This window comes from Crinia signifera, chromosome 2 (assembly GCF_055691185.1).
Source record: "Crinia signifera chromosome 2, ASM5569118v1, whole genome shotgun sequence".
NCBI lineage: Eukaryota > Metazoa > Chordata > Amphibia > Anura > Myobatrachidae > Crinia > Crinia signifera.
Genome location: NC_139218.1, coordinates 405,209,616 through 405,230,786, shown reverse-complemented (window position 1 = coordinate 405,230,786; position 21,171 = coordinate 405,209,616). Strand labels below are relative to the sequence as shown.

Sequence of the window (21,171 nt, the reverse complement as noted above, 5' to 3'; positions counted from 1 at the left end):
ATGGGCGAGCCGGCAACACAGCTTCCAGTGCACGGCTCCGGCGCCAATTGATCTATATCTGCGCCTGGAGCACGTGCTCCGCCCTCCCTACGCCCCTGCAGACAGCGCAGCTCTCCCAACTACAGCGCCAGGAGGTTTTACCACGTCTGTGCCTGCCTGTCCCTGGGCTGCGCTCCCATGCGGGTTGGATTTTGGGGTCATCACTACTGGCATGACCCAGAGCCGAATTTCCCATTAGGCACGTGAGGCACGTGCCTAGGGGCGGCACATGTTTGGGGGCGGCACTTGGATGCCTGTGATAGTACTGTCAGCCCAAAATGTACCAATAACAGCTATACGCGTCCCCTCGCGGGCTTCACAGGTATCCGCGGGGCTCGCTGCGCTCGCCAATCTTGGGGCTCGGTGGCTCGCTGCGCTCGCAACACTATTCTATTCTCAACTCCACGCCGACGTGGATAGTGGGGGTATGAAAAGGTCGTAGGACGCGTACCGCCGCCCCTCGCGGGCTCGCTGCGCTCGCCACGATTCGGGTTGACGTTGATAGTGGGGGTGGTGCACTATGAAAAATGGCATTTGGGGGCTTTTCACTACTTTAATACACCTTTCAATGCATTCTGATGCATTCCGATGCGATCGCATACGATTTTTGAGCTAAAATGCTCAAAAATCGGTAAAACATCATATCGCATCGTATGCCACTACATATGGCATACGATGCCATGCGATGGCATACGATTTTTGAGCAAAAATGCTCAAAAATCGGTAAAACATCGCATCGCATAGCATACAATCAGCATACGATGAAGGTCGTGGGAGCCGTGATACTCCACAAGTACCGGGGATACTTTACTATTTAATGGGCTGAACTTATATCTGTCACATATGTTTAACAATATCTTCTGACATTTCCTACACATTTCCATGATGTCAGTGAGCCCTAGCCTTCTATTGGGCTTAGTGCGAGCATTTGGAAGGCTGCAGCCCCTCACCATTGTTACATGCTGATGATTCCCTGTGAAGTGTGAGTTTATTGTAACGCCAAGGGCTTGCAGAACAACCAGGCTTATAGTATACCTTGCATTAAGTTTCTCATCTACTGTAAACCTACGGATCTAGAGAAGACCATAAAACGGAACAAGAGCGTCATCTATTGACATCTCTTATAACTGCAGTGAAGTACTGAAATCTAGCTTCAATAGACATCTGGCCAAGGAAGCGTATCTGTAATATTTTTGGGATACCTATCTTGTGCTGTTATTTGGTACTGAAGTTTCCTTAACCTGGTTATCCCCTTCTTCGTATCCTATTAGGCTAACTGTATATTGTTGAACAATTGAATTGCATTCTCATACAAAGCGCACTTATTGGTGTGTTTTTGCCTGTTTATCTCAGTATTGCTTTTAACACAGGTAACTTTACTCCATAACCTTTGAAAGTAGCAATACCTCCATAATGTCTGGCACCACGGTTACGGTGACCATGCTGGCATCCCAAGTATCACTATTGTTAATGTCTTACTTTGAAAAAAGATTTAGTAGTATATTATCTCTTTTTGACCACCCTGAGGTCTCTCTGTATAATCAATCTCATAGTACCGACACTATACCTTTCGCACAAAACTCCTCTCAAGTGGCTGAATGTTTGGATGCGAGCCCTGTTGACAACCCTGCACCCACTATCCCCGCATTCATGGCTGAAACAATCATACCTAAATCCAACATGGTTACATACTATGAGTACTGACCTCAGATCTATTCATGACAAATACTTCCTATAATATGGAAGGACGGCCAATGCAGCCTTCTCTGGTTTACACCATACATTTTTGTTTGACAATAGAAATAATCCAGGCTACTACGGAATTTTACTAGTCTTCTCAGAAACAATTAATCTGACTCGGAATTGGCTCCTTCTGGCTCCAAACCCCTTTCGTTTCTCATTGCCATTGTTTAAGGGCCTTTTGGTCCAGTGACATAAATGTTTTGATAATATCTTACACATAGGACTGATTGTTTGGTCGCGATTCCTCTTAATTACCATGGTACACTCGATATGTCCACCGTCTAGACCCATATTTAATTAAGATAGCTATTGTTAAAACTGAAATAACGCATCAATAATTATATACTTTAGTTATACTCTGTTCTCAAATATTGTTATTTATTGCTGCAGGTGGCGTTAGCTTGTTGCACAAGGTACTAGCCACGGCGTATGAGGCCTACCCTTTGCGCTAAGCAGCAGGTGTTTGTTAGAAGCAGCAGCCATTTTGTTGAATCATGACTTGCATGATAATATTATAAAATGGCTGATCATTCAGAACAGTGCTGTAAAAGTGATTTCTTATAGAGAATTGTTTTTGGTTTTAGAAGCTTAAGAATGTGATGTTGACAGTATAATGGAGCAAGGACAGACACCTAGGGTGAGATTTAATAGGATGAGAGATTCAGAAAGTGAGAGATTTGGTGAGAAATCTCCTTTTTTTTTAAAGCGGCAATCATTTACACTGCAAAATCAGACTTTTGCAGTGTAAATGATTGCCGCTTTAAAAAAACTGGAGATTTCTTACCAAATCTCTCACTTTCTGAATCTCTCATCCTATTAAATCTCACCCCTAGACTCCACAAACTGAATAATATGGGAACAAGGCCACACATGCGTAGACCCCCAAGGCCACTGAAGTTGGGTGTTGGGTTAATTATGACATCATGATTGAAAGCAGAGCTTGCCAATAAGACTCAATGCTTATGAGTAATTAATTAATGTGATTAAGGTTTAAATATCAGAGTTAGAGAAGGAGGGGAGAGGCAGTTGAGAAAGAACAAGGAAGCACAGGGGGCTGGAGGTAACTATGAAGGAGGTTTAATCATGGCTGATCACTGTCCTTGAAAGGTGTCCATTTTGATTTAATTTAGAATTACTGTTTAAGTATTAGCTAATCAATTTTATGTTTCTTGTGTTAGTCTGCATTTGCAAATACCTGTAATGAAGCTATTCTTTAAGTAAAGCATTGTCATACCTTTTATAACAAGGTTGTGTGGGTGTGCAATCATTTCAGCGTTGCCGTTATATTTAAAGGTAATAAAGTAAATATATTTGGTTTGGGTTATTTATCATATCTAATCTTATCAGATAAATATCTGCTTTATCACTCTTTTAAACCACTAACGTTTCTGAAGAACATCTTCCATAGTTTTTATAGATGTTTTATACAGTACTATTTTGTAGGTTACTTTCTATGCTCAGACCCCACTCACTATTGGTTTAAGGTTGCGAGGTTATTCTTATACTACTCAAACCATATCTACCTTTGGATACTACCTTCCAAAATTAATCTTTAGATGACTTATTAGCTGGGCATATTTTGTTTTGATGTTTAATGTAATATTGTGTCATAAGCCCCCCATACACGGTCTGTTTTGCGGTCCGTTTTGTACTTTTAAAGTACACATCATATTGGATCACATGCCTTGTGCATGCACTGCGATCCGATACTATGTGTACCTAGTACAAAAAGTATGTGCAAGTATGTACACACTTTTTGTACCGTACTATGTGATGCGCGGGAGCGCGCATCGCATATTACAGAACGGAGCCGGTCCACAACGGACCGTGTATGGGCTCCTTTAGAAATACTTTTCTATGGTACTTGTGTAATATCTGAGCGCCCTATTTTTTCATCGCATCACATCGCATGCAATATAGTGGCATACAATTCATGCAATGCAATTTTTCATTGTAAAGACCCAATTTTTTATTGTATAGTCACCCATGGGTAATTTCATACCCCCACTATCCAACTACGCATGGAGTTGATTTTTTATAGTGTGGCGAGCGCAGCGAACCACTGAGCCCGATGCGTGGCGAGCGCAGCGAGCCCCGCTAAGGGACGCAGAATACATGAAAAGTAATCCGCGTCCCCTCGCGGGGCTCGGTGGCTCGCTGCACTCGCCATGCTTCGGGCTCAGTGGCTCGCTGCGCTCGCCACACTATATAAAATCAACTCCATGCCCACTTGGATAGTGGGGGTATGAAATCACCCATGGGTGACTATACAATTAAAAATTGGGTCTTTACAATGAAAAATCGCATCGCATGCCTTAAGTAGTGGTATGCAATGATAAAATCGGGCGCCCAGATAATACACCTTTTCTATTTCTATCTTACATTCATGTAGCACTTCTAACTCCGCCTGGCATATTGTGTTCGGTTTGTTCCAGTTAATCACGTGTCAACCACAACACGAACCGTTAAAGAAACGGTTCCTGTTTATATTCTCAGGTTTGGAAAATTAAGAAACTTTGGGAGAGATACTTTGCATCATTTAGTTACTAAACATTCAAAATGTGAACCTTTTCCTAACCCCTTTGGAAAAGAAAAAGCTGCTTTTTATATGTCATACAATTAATATTCGTAATACTTTTTGATATTGAATTTGTACTGATTGCAAATCTTTTTATATATATATATATATATACCGACTTCTGAATATTCATGTCAATGGTAGTAATGTGTGTGACTTTACTTTGACGCAAAATTTTCAATAAAAAGATTTGGGAAGGGGGCGGTGGCTGTTATGGTGACACATACGTGGGGTGTGGGGGACCTAATTCTGTCACTGATACCAAAGGATAGACCCTAATATCCTCGGTATCCTACGGTCACAGCCAGTCCCCTGATACTGAGCCATTACTGTCACTCACATCCTACCACTTCTATACTGTGTATATATATATATATATATATATATATATATATATATATATATATATATATATATATATATATATATATATATATATATATATATATATATATATATATATATATATATATATATATATACGGGGCAGTACGGATGGTGTAATGGTTACATTACTGCCTCACAGCACTGAGGTCATGGGTTCGATCCCCACCGTGGCTCTAACTGTGCGGAGTTTGTATATTCTCCCCGTGCTTGCGTGGGTTTACTCCGGTTTCCTCCCACAATCCAAAAATATACAGATAGGTTAATTGGCTTCTAACAAAATTAACCCTAGGATGTCTGTGTGTGCGTGTACATGTGGTAGGGTATATACATTGTAAGTTCCACTGGGGCAGGGACTGATGTGAATGTTCAAATATTCTCTTTAAAGCGCTGCGGAATATGTGTGCGCTATATAAGAAACTGTTAATAAATAATAATAATAAATAAATATACATTCATACATACACACACGATAGATGAGGCGGCACTCTGAGACTCTGATGAAAAAACTGTGAACAAAACTTTGTGAGTTTAATCGGCAACGTTTCGGGGTGATGCCCCTTCTCAAGCCTTTACAACAACTTGTTGTGAAGGCTTGAGAAGGGGCATCGCCCCAAAACGTTGCCGATTAAACTCACAAAGCAGTATCACAACTGTATCTAGGAGGGCACCTGAACAGGTACAGCTTCAAGCGGCATTTCTGGAGTGCCAGTTACCCACCAAATCTCTCACTTTCTGATTCTCTCACCCTATTACATTTCACCCTTGGTGTTTTTTTAATTTCTAAGTGAAATTTCCCAAAAACAGCTCAAGATGCCAACCACCGGGTCCAGAGGTACCTCGTTGGTCGGCTCTGAGTGCAATGGTGTCTCCGCAATGCAACAGACACACACACACACTCATCAACTTATATAGTTGGTACCTTCCCCCGGGCACTCCGCTGCGTGACCTTACTCCAACACTATATGGGCTGTTACCCATACAGTACACCACATGGTACCTTCCCCTGGACACTCCCAGGGATCCGCTGTGTGACCCTACGTCCCCCCCTATATGGGCTACTATCCATACAGTACACCACATGGTACCTTCCCCTGGACACTCCCAGGGATCCGCTGTGTGACCCTACGTCCCCCCCTATATGGGCTACTATCCATACAGTACACCACATGGTACCTTCCCCTAGACACTCCCAGGGATCCGCTGTGTGACCCTACGTCCTCCCCTATATGGGCAGCTATCCATACAGTACACCATATGGTACCTTTCCCGGACACTCCCAGGGATCCGCTGTGTGACCTTACACCCCCCCATATGGGCTGTTACCCATACAGTACACCACATGGTACCTTCCCCCGGACACTCCCAGGGATCCGCTGTGTGACCTTACTCCCCCACTATATGGGCTGCTACCCATACAGTACACCACATGGTACCTTCCCCCGGACACTCCCAGGGATCCGCTGTGTGACCTTACTCCCCCACTATATGGGCTGCTACCCATACAGTACACCACATGGTACCTTCCCCTGGACACTCCCAGGGATCCGCTCTGTGACCATACATCCCCCCTATATGGGCAGCTATCCATACAGTACACCACATGGAACCTTCCCCCGGACACTCCCAGGGAGCCGCTGTGTGACCCTACGTCCCCCCTATAAGGGCTGCTACCCATACAGTACACCACATGGTACCTTCCCCCGGACACTCCCAGGGATCCGCTGCGTGACCCTACGTCCCTCCTATAAGGGCTGTTACCCATACAGTACACCACATTGGAACTTCCCCCGGACACTCCCAAGGATCGGCTGTGTGACCCTACGTCCCCCTATATGGGCAGCTATCCATACAGTACCCCACATGGAACCTTCCCCCGGACACTCCCAGGGAGCCGCTGTGTGACCCTACGTCCCCCCTATAAGGGCTGCTACCCATACAGTACACCACATGGAACCTTCCCCCGGACACTCCCAGGGAGCCGCTGTGTGACCCTACGTCCCCCCTATAAGGGCTGCTACCCATACAGTACACCACATGGTACCTTCCCCCGGACACTCCCAGGGAGCCGCTGTGTGACCCTACGTCCCCCCTATAAGGGCTGCTACCCATACAGTACACCACATGGTACCTTCCCCCGGACACTCCCAGGGATCCGCTGTGTGACCCTACGTCCCTCCTATAAGGGCTGTTACCCATACAGTACACCACATGGTACCTTCCCCTGGACACTCCCAGGGAGCCGCTGTGTGACCTTACACCCCCCCATATGGGCTGTTACCCATACAGTACACCACATGGTACCTTCCCCTGGACACTCCCAGGGAGCCGCTGTGTGACCTTACATCCCACCTATATGGGCTGTTACCCATACAGTACACCACATGGAACCTTCCCCTGGACACTCCCAGGGATCCGCTGCGTGACCCTACGTCCCTCCTATAAGGGCTGTTACCCATACAGTACACCACATTGGAACTTCCCCCGGACACTCCCAAGGATCGGCTGTGTGACCCTACGTCCCCCTATATGGGCAGCTATCCATACAGTACCCCACATGGAACCTTCCCCCGGACACTCCCAGGGAGCCGCTGTGTGACCCTACGTCCCTCCTATAAGGGCTGTTACCCATACAGTACACCACATGGTACCTTCCCCCGGACACTCCCAGGGAGCTGCTGTGTGACCCTACGTCCCTCCTATAAGGGCTGTTACCCATACAGTACACCACATGGTACCTTCCCCCGGACACTCCCAGGGAGCCGCTGTGTGACCCTACGTCCCTCCTATAAGGGCTGTTACCCATACAGTACACCACATGGTACCTTCCCCCGGACACTCCCAAGGATCCGCTGTGTGACCCTACGTCCCTCCTATAAGGGCTGTTACCCATACAGTACACCACATGGTACCTTCCCCTGGACACTCCCAGGGAGCCGCTGTGTGACCCTACGTCCCCCCTATATGGGCTGCTATCCATACAGTACACCACATGGTACCTTCCCCCGGACACTCCCAGGGATCCGCTGTGTGACCCTACGTCTCCCCTATATGGGCTGCTACCCATACAGTACACCACATGGAACCTTCCCCCGGACACTCCGCTGCGTGACCTTACTCCCCCACTATATGGGCTGCTACCCATACAGTACACCACATGGTACCTTCCCCCGGACACTCCCAGGGAGCCGCTGTGTGACCCTACGTCCCCCCTATAAGGGCTGCTACCCATACAGTACACCACATGGTACCTTCCCCCGGACACTCCCAGGGATCCGCTGTGTGACCCTACGTCCCTCCTATAAGGGCTGCTACCCATACAGTACACCACATGGTACCTTCCCCCGGACACTCCCAGGGAGCTGCTGTGTGACCCTACGTCCCCCCTGTATGGGCTGCTACCCATACAGTACACCACATGGTACCTTCCCCCGGACACTCCCAGGGATCCGCTGTGTGACCCTACGTCCCCCCTATATGGGCTGCTATCCATACAGTACACCACATGGTACCTTCCCCGGACACTCCCAGGGATCCGCTGTGTGACCCTACGTCCCCCCTATATGGGCTGCTATCCATACAGTACACCACATGGAACCTTCCCCCGGACACTCCCAGGGAGCTGCTGTGTGACCCTACGTCCCTCCTATAAGGGCTGCTACCCATACAGTACACCACATGGTACCTTCCCCCGGACACTCCCAGGGAGCCGCTGTGTGACCCTACGTCCCTCCTATAAGGGCTGCTACCCATACAGTACACCACATGGAACCTTCCCCCGGACACTCCCAGGGAGCTGCTGTGTGACCCTACGTCCCTCCTATAAGGGCTGCTACCCATACAGTACACCACATGGTACCTTCCCCGGACACTCCCAGGGAGCCGCTGTGTGACCCTACGTCCCTCCTATAAGGGCTGCTACCCATACAGTACACCACATGGTACCTTCCCCCGGACACTCCCAGGGATCCGCTGTGTGACCCTACGTCCCCCCCTATATGGGCTGCTACCCATACAGTACACCACATGGTACCTTCCCCTGGACACTCCCAGGGAGCCGCTGTGTGACCCTACGTCCCCCCTATAAGGGCTGCTACCCATACAGTACACCACATGGTACCTTCCCCCGGACACTCCCAGGGATCCGCTGTGTGACCCTACGTCCCCCCCTATATGGGCTGCTACCCATACAGTACACCACATGGTACCTTCCCCTGGACACTCCCAGGGATCCGCTGTGTGACCCTACGTCCCTCCTATAAGGGCTGTTACCCATACAGTACACCACATGGTACCTTCCCCTGGACACTCCCAGGGAGCCGCTGTGTGACCTTACATCCCACCTATATGGGCTGTTACCCATACAGTACACCACATGGAACCTTCCCCTGGACACTCCCAGGGATCCGCTGCGTGACCCTACGTCCCTCCTATAAGGGCTGTTACCCATACAGTACACCACATTGGAACTTCCCCCGGACACTCCCAAGGATCGGCTGTGTGACCCTACGTCCCCCTATATGGGCAGCTATCCATACAGTACCCCACATGGAACCTTCCCCCGGACACTCCCAGGGAGCCGCTGTGTGACCCTACGTCCCTCCTATAAGGGCTGTTACCCATACAGTACACCACATGGTACCTTCCCCCGGACACTCCCAGGGAGCTGCTGTGTGACCCTACGTCCCTCCTATAAGGGCTGTTACCCATACAGTACACCACATGGTACCTTCCCCCGGACACTCCCAGGGAGCCGCTGTGTGACCCTACGTCCCTCCTATAAGGGCTGTTACCCATACAGTACACCACATGGTACCTTCCCCCGGACACTCCCAAGGATCCGCTGTGTGACCCTACGTCCCTCCTATAAGGGCTGTTACCCATACAGTACACCACATGGTACCTTCCCCCGGACACTCCCAGGGAGCCGCTGTGTGACCCTACGTCCCCCCTATAAGGGCTGCTACCCATACAGTACACCACATGGTACCTTCCCCCGGACACTCCCAGGGATCCGCTGTGTGACCCTACGTCCCTCCTATAAGGGCTGCTACCCATACAGTACCCCACATGGTACCTTCCCCTGGACACTCCCAGGGAGCCGCTGTGTGACCCTACGTCCCCCCCTATATGGGCTGCTACCCATACAGTACACCACATGGTACCTTCCCCTGGACACTCCCAGGGAGCCGCTGTGTGACCCTACGTCCCCCCTATAAGGGCTGCTACCCATACAGTACACCACATGGTACCTTCCCCCGGACACTCCCAGGGATCCGCTGTGTGACCCTACGTCCCCCCCTATATGGGCTGCTACCCATACAGTACACCACATGGTACCTTCCCCCGGACACTCCCAGGGATCCGCTGTGTGACCCTACGTCCCCCCCTATATGGGCTGCTACCCATACAGTACACCACATGGTACCTTCCCCTGGACACTCCCAGGGAGCCGCTGTGTGACCCTACGTCCCTCCTATAAGGGCTGCTACCCATACAGTACACCACATTGGAACTTCCCCCGGACACTCCCAAGGATCGGCTGTGTGACCCTACGTCCCCCTATATGGGCAGCTATCCATACAGTACCCCACATGGAACCTTCCCCCGGACACTCCCAGGGAGCCGCTGTGTGACCCTACGTCCCTCCTATAAGGGCTGCTACCTATACAGTACACCACATGGAACCTTCCCCCGGACACTCCCAGGGATCCGCTGCGTGACCCTACGTCCCTCCTATAAGGGCTGTTACCCATACAGTACCCCACATGGAACCTTCCCCCGGACACTCCCAGGGATCCAATGTGTGACCATACATCCCCCCTATATGGGCTTGTAACGATCAGATCAGGTGATCGATCAAAATAAAGTATGCCTCCTGTTATGATTATTATGTGAGATCAATGTATGCCTGATATTGTTGTAAAATTATGTTTCCTCTGATTATTATGTGGGAGATCAGAACATGTCTTGTATTATGTATGTAAACTGCAGGTGACCCTGGGAGTTTGAGGTCTGTATTCCCTCAGATTGACCATCTGTAATAACCCTTTGAAGGTAGGATGTCAGATAAAGATCTGAGACCCCTCATAAACCATGGAGAGGACAGAGCTTGTCCCCCCCCCCCATATAGTTTAGACCTCTTATCAGTGAGGCCTGCCAGTTATCAATCCCTTTGAAAACAGCAGACAAATTCTTAATGGGAAAGAGCCTATAGCTATGGACATTCTCTAGGCTCAACAAGAGAATGGTTAAAAATCCCAAGGGTGGGAGGGATGAGGGAGGCTGCAGATAAAACCTCTGTCCCTTTCAATACCAAGTTGGTACTTCTTGGGGAGCAGCATCTGGCCTGAAGCAACCGTTTGATTTCATGTGGCAGACCCCCCCCACCCCCCCCCCCCCCACCCCATCAGGATTTGTACTTCGGTGTAGGATACAGTTCTGTCATTTCTTTTTATTCCCTTTTATTTCTGAATCGCATTTATCTTGTGTGTACTTTTAAAATCATTGTAATATCTTGTAACCATTTTTATCACTTAAAGCTCTGTAGTATTTCTAGGAATAAATAATCCAGAATTCCAGTTTCTGATATTGTGTTCTTAGGATCCTGTAAGTCAACGGAGAGCGTGTTACCATTTTTATATTGCATTGTGTGGTCAGGTGCGAGCCAAGCCGCTCCTTGCGCAGTTTCAAAGCGCTAAAACCAGGCTTTGGCTGGTGGCAGTGTACCTCAAAGAGGGAACCCGAATGTCCAAAGTGAAGCCCAGTCACGGCCGGAGCTGCTCAGATTGACGTATCGGAGCAGGCGACCGGTGGGTCCGTGACAGTGCTGCTATCCATACAGTACACCACATGGTACCTTCCCCCGGACACTCCCAGGGAGCTGCTGTGTGACCTTACATCCCCCCTATATGGGCTGCTACCCATACAGTACGCCACATGGTACCTTCCCCCGGACACTCCCAGGGAGCTGCTGTGTGACCATACATCCCCCCTATATGGGCTGTTACCCATACAGTACACCACATGGTACCTTCCCCCGGACACTCCCAGGGAGCTGCTGTGTGACCTTACATCCCCCCTATATGGGTTGCTACCCATACAGTACACCACATGGTACCTTCCCCCGGACACTCCCAGAGAGCTGCTGTGTGACCTTACATCCCGCCTATATGGGCTGCTACCCATACAGTACACCACATGGTACCTTCCCCCGGACACTCCCAGGGAGCTGCTGTGTGACCTTACATCCCCCCTATATGGGCTGCTACCCATACAGTACACCACATGGTACCTTCCCCCGGACACTCCCAGAGAGCTGCTGTGTGACCATACATCCCCCCTATATGGGCTGTTACCCATACAGTACACCACATGGTACCTTCCCCCGGACACTCCCAGGGAGCTGCTGTGTGACCTTACATCCCCCCTATATGGGTTGCTACCCATACAGTACACCACATGGTACCTTCCCCCGGACACTCCCAGGGAGCTGCTGTGTGACCTTACATCCCCCCTATATGGGCTGCTACCCATACAGTACACCACATGGTACCTTCCCACGGACACTCCCAAGGATCGGCTGTGTGACCTTATGCCCCCCCTGTATGGGCTGCTACCCATACAGTACACCACATGGTACCTTCCCACGGACACTTCCAAGGATCGGCTGTGTGACCTTATGCCCCCCCTGTATGGGCTGGTGTCCATACAGTACAGCACATGGACCCTTCCCCGGACACTCCGCTGTGCAACCTTACACCCCCACTATATGGCTGTTACCCATACAGGACACAACATGGTACCTTCACCCGGACACTCCCAGGGAGCCACTGTGGGACCTTACTTCCCCCTATATGGGCTGTTACCCATCTAGTACACCACATGGTACCTTCCCCCGGACACTCAGCTGTGCAACCTTGCACCCCTCTATATGGGCTGCTACCCATACAGTACACCACATGGTACCTTCCCCGGGACACTCCCAGGGAGCCGCTGTGTGACCTTACTTCCCCCTATATGGACTGTTACCCATACAGTACACCACATGGTACCTTCTCCCGGACACTCCCAGAGAGCTGCTGTGTGACCTTACATCCCCCTATATTGGCTGTTACCCATACAATACACCACATGGTACCTTCCCCGGACACTCTCCATGGAACCCCGATGTGTGACGTTGTGTCCCCCTATATGGGCTGTTACCCATACAGAACACCACATGGTACCTTCCCCGGACACTCCGCTGCGTGACCTTATGTCCCCCCTATATGGGCTGTTACCCATACAGTACACCACATGGTACCTTCCCCGGACACTCCCAGGGATCCGCTCTGTGACCATACATCCCCCCCTATATGGGCAGCTATCCATACAGTACACCACATGAAACCTTCCCCTGGACACTCCCAGGGATCCGCTGTGTGACCCTAACTCTCTCCTATGTGGGCTGTTACCCATAGAGTACCCCACATGGTACCTTCCCCCGGACACTCCCAGGGATCCGCTGTGTGACCCTATGTCCCCCTATTTGGGCTGCTACCCATACAGTACACCACATGGTACCTTCCCCCGGACACTCCCAGGGATCCGCTGTGGGACCCTACGTCCCCCTATATGGGCTGTTACCCATACAGTACCCCACATGGTACCTTCCCCCGGACACTCCCAGGGATCCGCTGTGTGACCCTATGTCCCCCTATTTGGGCTGCTACCCATACAGTACACCACATGGTACCTTCCCCCGGACACTCCCAGGGATCCGCTGTGTGACCCTATGTCCCCCTATTTGGGCTGCTACCCATACAGTACACCACATGGTACCTTCTCCCGGACACTCCTAGGGAGCCACTGTGTGACCTTACATCCCCCCTATATGGGCTGCTATCCATACAGTACCCCACATGGTACCTTCCCCGGACACTCCCAGGGAGCCGCTGTGTGACCCTACGTCCCCCTATATGGGCTGCTACCCATACAGTACACCACATGGTACCTTCCCCCATACACTCCCAGGGATTTGCTGTGTGACCCTACGTCCCCCTATATGGGCTGCTATCCATACAGTACAGCACATGGTACCTTCCCCGGACACTCCCAGGGATCCGCTGTGTGACCTTACACCCCCCCCCCACTATATGGGCTGCTATCCATACAGTACAGCACATGGTACCTTCCCCGGACACTCCCAGGGATCCACTGTGTGACCCTACGTCCCCCCTATAAGGGCTGCTACCCATACAGTACACCACATGGTACCTTCCCCCGGACACTCCCAGGGAGCCGCTGTGTGACCCTACGTCCCCCCTATATGGGCTGTTACCCATACAGTACACCACATGGTACCTTCTCCTGGATGTATCCAAATGACTATCGGCCTCACACCGCACATACTCACAGAGGTAAGCCGTCCTTCACCATGTACGTTCCGCAGCAGCTCCGGAAGTCAAACAAACCGTCCAGAGCATTATATTTTCGCCTCTTCTGCTCCATCCTACACACAGAGGATCAGACAACATTATTATACAGAGAACATCCCAATACAGACAGCATTACCGTACAGAGAGCATTACCGTACAGACAGCATTACCATACAGACAGCATTACCATACAGACAGCATTACCATACAGACAGCATTTCCGTACAGACAGCATTACCGTACAGACAGCATTACCGTACAGACAGCATTACCGCACAGACACGCACAGACAGCATTACCGCACAGACAGCGTTACCGTACAGACAGCATTACCGTACAGACAGCATTACCGTACAGACAGCATTACCATACAGAGAACATTACCATACAGAGAACATTACCATACAGAGAACATTACCATACAGACAGCATTACCGTACAGACAACATTACCGTACAGACAGCATTACCGTACAGACAGCATTACCGTACAGACAACATTACCGTACAGACAGCATTACCGTACAGACAGCATTACCGTACAGACAACATTACCATACAGACAGCATTACCATACAGACAGCATTACCGTACAGACAGCATTACCGCACAGACAGCATTACCGCACAGACAGCATTACCGTACAGACAGCGTTACCGTACAGACAGCGTTACCGCACAGACAGCATTACCGCACAGACAGCATTACCATACAGACAGCATTACCGTACAGACAGCGTTACCGTACAGACAGCGTTACCGTACAGACAGCGTTACCGTACAGACAGCGTTACCGTACAGACAACATAACCGTACAGACAGCATTTCCGCACAGACAGCGTTACCGCACAGACAGCGTTACCGCACAGACAGCGTTACCGCACAGACAGCGTTACCGCACAGACAGCGTGTTACCGTACAGACAGCGTGTTACCGTACAGACAGCGTTACCACACAGACAGCATTACCATACAGACAGCGTTACCGTACAGACAGCGTTACCGCACAGACAGCGTTACCGCACAGACAGCGTTACCGTACAGACAGCGTTACCGTACAGACAGCGTTACCGTACAGACAGCGTTACCGCACAGACAGCATTTCCGTACAGACAGCGTTACCGTACAGACAGCGTTACCGTACAGACAGCGTTACAGCACAGACAGCGTTACCGCACAGACAGCGTTACCGTACAGACAGCGTTACCGTACAGAGAACATTACCGTACAGACAGCGTTACCGTACAGACAGCATTACCATACAGACAACATTATTATACAGAGAACATCACCATACAGAGAACATCACCATACAGAGAACATCACCATACAGAGAACATCACCATACAGAGAACATCACCATACAGACAGCATTACCACACAGACAGCGTTACCACACAGACAGCGTTACCGCACAGACAGTGTTACCGCACAGACAACGTTACCGCACAAACAGCGTTACCGCACAGACAGCGTTACCGCACAAACAGCGTTACCGCACAAACAGCGTTACCGCACAAACAGCGTTACCGTACAGACAGCATTACCGTACAGACAGCATTACCGTACAGAGAACATTACCGTACAGAGAACATCACCGTACAGAGAACATCACCGTACAGACAGCATTACCACACAGACAGCGTTACCACACAGACAGCGTTACCGCACAGACAGCGTTACCGCACAGACAGCGTTACCGCACAGACAGCGTTACCGCACAGACAACGTTACCGCACAGACAGTGTTACCGCACAGACAGCGTTACCGCACAAACAGCGTTACCGCACAGACAACGTTACCGCACAAACAGCGTTACCGCACAGACAGCGTTACCGCACAAACAGCGTTACCGCACAAACAGCGTTACCGCACAAACAGCGTTACCGTACAGACAGCATTACCGTACAGACAGCATTACCATACAGAGAACATTACCGTACAGAGAACATCACCGTACAGAGAACATCACCGTACAGACAGCATTACCACACAGACAGCGTTACCGCACAGACAGCGTTACCGCACAGACAGCGTTACCGCACAGACAGCGTTACCGCACAGACAGCGTTACCGCACAGACAACGTTACCGCACAGACAGTGTTACCGCACAGACAGCGTTACCGCACAAACAGCGTTACCGCACAAACAGCGTTACCGCACAAACAGCGTTACCGTACAGACAGCGTGTTACCGTACAGACAGCATTACCATACAGAGAACATTACCATACAGAGAGCATTACCATACAGAGAACATTTCCATACAGACAGAGAACATTACCATACAGACAACATTACCACACAGACAACATTACCATACAGACAACATTACCGTACAGACAGCATTACCATACAGACAACATTACCATACAGACAACATTACCATACAGACAACATTACCACACAGACAACATTACCATACAGACAACATTACCATACAGACAACATTACCATACAGACAACATTACCATACAGACAACATTACCATACAGACAACATTACCACACAGACAACATTACCACACAGACAACATTACCATACAGACAACATTACCATACAGACAACATTACCACACAGACAACATTACCACACAGACAACATTACCACACAGACAGCATTACCATACAGACAACATTACCATACAGACAACATTACCATACAGACAACATTACCATACAGACAGCATTACCATACAGACAACATTACCGTACAGACAGCATTACCATACAGAGAACATTACCGTACAGACAGCATTACCATACAGACAACATTATTATACAGACAACATTACCACACAGACAACATTACCATACAGACAACATTACCATACAGACAACATTACCATACAGACAGCATTACCATACAGACAACATTACCGTACAGACAGCATTACCATACAGAGAACATTACCGTACAGACAGCATTACCATACAGACAACATTATTATACAGACAGCATTTCCGTACAGACAACATTACCATACAGACAGCATTACCATACAGATAACATTACCATACAGAGACCATCACCATACAGACAGCATTACCATACAGACAGCATTACCATACAGAGAACATTACCATACAGAGAACATTACCATACAGAGAACATTACCATACAGACAGCATTACCATACAGAGAACATTACCATACAGAGACCATTACCATACAGAGACCATCACCATACAGTGACCATCACCATACAGAGACCATCACCATACAGACAGCATTACCATACACAGAGAACATTACCATACAGACAGCATTACCATACACAGAGAACATTACCATACAGAGACCATCACCATACAGAGACCATTACCATACAGAGACCATTACCATACAGAGACCATTACCATACAGAGAACATCACCATACAGAGAACATCACCATACAGAGACCATAACCATACAGAGACCATCACCATACAGAGACCATCACCATACAGAGAGCATTACCATACAGACAGCATTACCATACACAGAGAACATTACCATACAGAGACCATTACCATACAGAGACCATTACCATACAGAGAACATCACCATACAGAGACCATCACCATACAGAGAACATCACCATACAGAGACCATCACCATACAGACAGCATTACCATACACAGAGAACATTACCGTACAGACAGCATTACCATACACAGAGAACATTACCATACAGAGACCATTACCATACAGAGACCATTACCATACAGAGAACATCACCATACAGAGACCATCACCATACAGAGACCATTACCATACAGAGACCATCACCATACAGACAGCATTACCATACAGAGACCATCACCATACAGAGAGCATTACCATACAGAGACCATTACCATACAGACAACATTACCATACAGAGACCATTACCATACAGAGAACATTACCATACCATACAGAGAACATTACCATACAGAGAACATTACCATACAGAGACCATTACCATACAGAGACCATTACCATACAGAGAACATTACCATACAGAGAACATTACCATACAGAGAACATTACCATACAGAGAACATTACTATACAGATAACATTACCATACAGACAACATTACCGTACAGACAGCATTACCATACAGACAGCGTTACCGTACAGACAACATTACCATACAGACAACATTACCGTACAGAGAACATTACCATACAGAGACCATTTCCATACAGACAGCATTACCATACAGAGAACATTACCATACAGACAGCATTACCATACAGACAACATTACCATACAGACAACATTACCATACAGAGAACATTACCATACAGAGAACATTAGCATACAGAGAACATTACCATACAGACAGCATTACCATACAGAGAACGTTACCATACAGAGAACATTACCATACAGATAACATTACCATACAGACAACATTACCGTACAGACAGCATTACCATACAGACAGCGTTACCGTACAGACAACATTACCATACAGACAACATTACCGTACAGAGAACATTACCATACAGAGACCATTTCCATACAGACAGCATTACCATACAGAGAACATTACCATACAGACAGCATTACCATACAGACATTACCATACAGACAGCATTACCATACAGACAGCATAACCATACAGACAGCATTACCATACAGACAGCATTACCATACAGACAACATTACCATACAGAGAACATTACCATACAGAGAACATTAGCATACAGAGACCATTACCATACAGAGAACATCACCATACAGAGACCATCACCATACAGAGACCATTACCATACAGAGACCATCACCATACAGACAGCATTACCATACAGAGACCATCACCATACAGAGAGCATTACCATACAGAGACCATTACCATACAGAGAACATTACCATACAGACAACATTACCATACAGAGACCATTACCATACAGAGAACATTACCATACCATACAGAGAACATTACCATACAGAGACCATTACCATACAGAGACCATTACCATACAGAGAACATTACCATACAGAGAACATTACCATACAGAGAACATGACCGTACAGATAACATTACCATACAGACAACATTACCGTACAGACAGCATTACCATACAGAGACCATTACCATACAGAGAACATTACCATACAGATAACATTACCATACAGACAACATTACCGTACAGACAGCATTACCATACAGACAGCGTTACCGTACAGACAACATTACCATACAGACAACATTACCGTACAGAGAACATTACCATACAGAGACCATTTCCATACAGACAGCATTACCATACAGAGAACATTACCATACAGACAGCATTACCATACAGACAGCATTACCATACAGACAACATTACCATACAGACAGCATTACCATACAGACAGCATAACCATACAGACAGCATTACCATACAGACAGCATTACCATACAGACAACATTACCATACAGAGAACATTACCATACAGAGAACATTAGCATACAGAGAACATCACCATACAGAGAACGTTACCATACACAGAACATTACTATTTCTTACACTTGAGACCTCACACATATCGGCCCGGATTCTGTCTGGCTCAGTATGATGCAATGAAAGCAGCTTACTGACCACCAGACAGGGCCGTCTTTCCCATTGGGCTTAATGGGCAGTTGCCCAGGGGCCCAAGGATAGTAGGGGCCCACCACAATGGAGAAGATGGCACTGTCCTAGGGAAAGGCGGCAGGCGGTGTGTAGCGGGGATCCTGGCAGCGGCGGGTGGAGGGGACCCGGGCAGCGGGCGGCGTGTGCAGGGGACCTGGGCAGCGGGCGGTGTGTGCAGAGGACCCGGGCAGCGGGAGGCGTGTGCAGAGGACCCAGGCAGCGGGCGGCGTGTGCAGGGGACCCGGGCAGCGGGCAGCGTGTGCAGGGGACCCGGGCAGCAGCGTGTGGCAGGGTCCGTCCATGAAGCGGAGACCTTGATGTAGTGCTGTCTACCGCCGGGCAGGAAGCGCTGCTGTGCTGATTTTGAAAAGACTGGCCATATGCTGATTGGCCGGACGCTCAGCCAATCAGCGCAAAGCCATTCTTTCCAAAATCTGCAGCGCTTCCCGCACGGCGGCAAAAAGCACTACATCAAGGTCTGAGTTGCCGCTTACTGGACGGACCTTTCCACCCACCGCTGCCCGGATCCCCGCCACCCGCTGCTGCTGCACATAGGTGAGGGGAGGGGGTTTGTGAGGGGAGGGGGGTTGTGAGGGGAGGGGGGCCCTTAAATTATTTTGCCCAGGGGCCCATTATATTCTTAAGACGGCCCTGCCACCAGAGCCCCCCCCCCATACACTAAATACCCGGCCACCTGCCACCATTTCCCGAAGACATATCCCCTCACATTCCCAAATCTAATTCTATCTGCACCTGTTATATGATCTGCCCCCCTGCAGTGCACATGGTTTTGACCATTTGAGAAGGAATTTGCCCCTAAGAGTGAACTGGATGCATTGTCTGTTGCTACCTGTGATCTGTACATTATCTGCTGCTACGTGTGACGGATGAATTGTCTGTTGCTACCTGTGATCTGTACATTATCTGCTGCTACATGTGACGGATGAATTGTCTGTTGCTTCCTGTGATCTGTACATTATCTGCTGCTACATGTGATGGATGAATTGTCTGTCGCTACCTGGGATCTGTACATTATCTGCTGCTACATGTGACGGATGAATTGTCTGTTGCTACCAGTGATCTGTACATTATCTGCTGCTACATGTGATGGATGAATTGTCTGTTGCTACCTGTGATCTGTACATTATCTGCTGCTACATGTGATGGATGAATTGTCTGTTGCTACCTGTGATCTGTACATTATCTGCTGCTACATGTGATGTATGAATTGTCTGTTGCTACCTGTGATCTGTACATTATCTGCTGCTACATGTGATGGATGAATTGTCTGTTGCTACCAGTGATCTGTACATTATCTGCTGCTACATGTGACGGATGAATTGTCTGTTGCTACCAGTGATCTGTACATTATCTGCTGCTACATGTGACGGATGAATTGTCTGTTGCTACCAGTGA

General features: G+C 48.7%; 2 protein-coding genes across 2 annotated transcripts in view; both read right to left on the bottom strand.

The window, feature by feature from the left end:
- The window catches only part of LOC146058640 (transient receptor potential cation channel subfamily M member 2-like), a 561,103-nt gene that overhangs the window by 127,681 nt on the left and 412,251 nt on the right, over positions 1–21,171 (bottom strand). The window lies entirely within an intron of this gene.
- LOC146058350 (transient receptor potential cation channel subfamily M member 2-like) overlaps positions 1–21,171 on the bottom strand; it is a 166,801-nt gene that overhangs the window by 53,819 nt on the left and 91,811 nt on the right. The window contains exon 2 of the mRNA XM_083170632.1: positions 14,142–14,237. Within this exon, the coding sequence (XP_083026758.1) occupies positions 14,142–14,236 (95 nt within the window). The 5' untranslated portion in view covers position 14,237. The remainder of the gene's footprint in view (positions 1–14,141; positions 14,238–21,171) is intronic.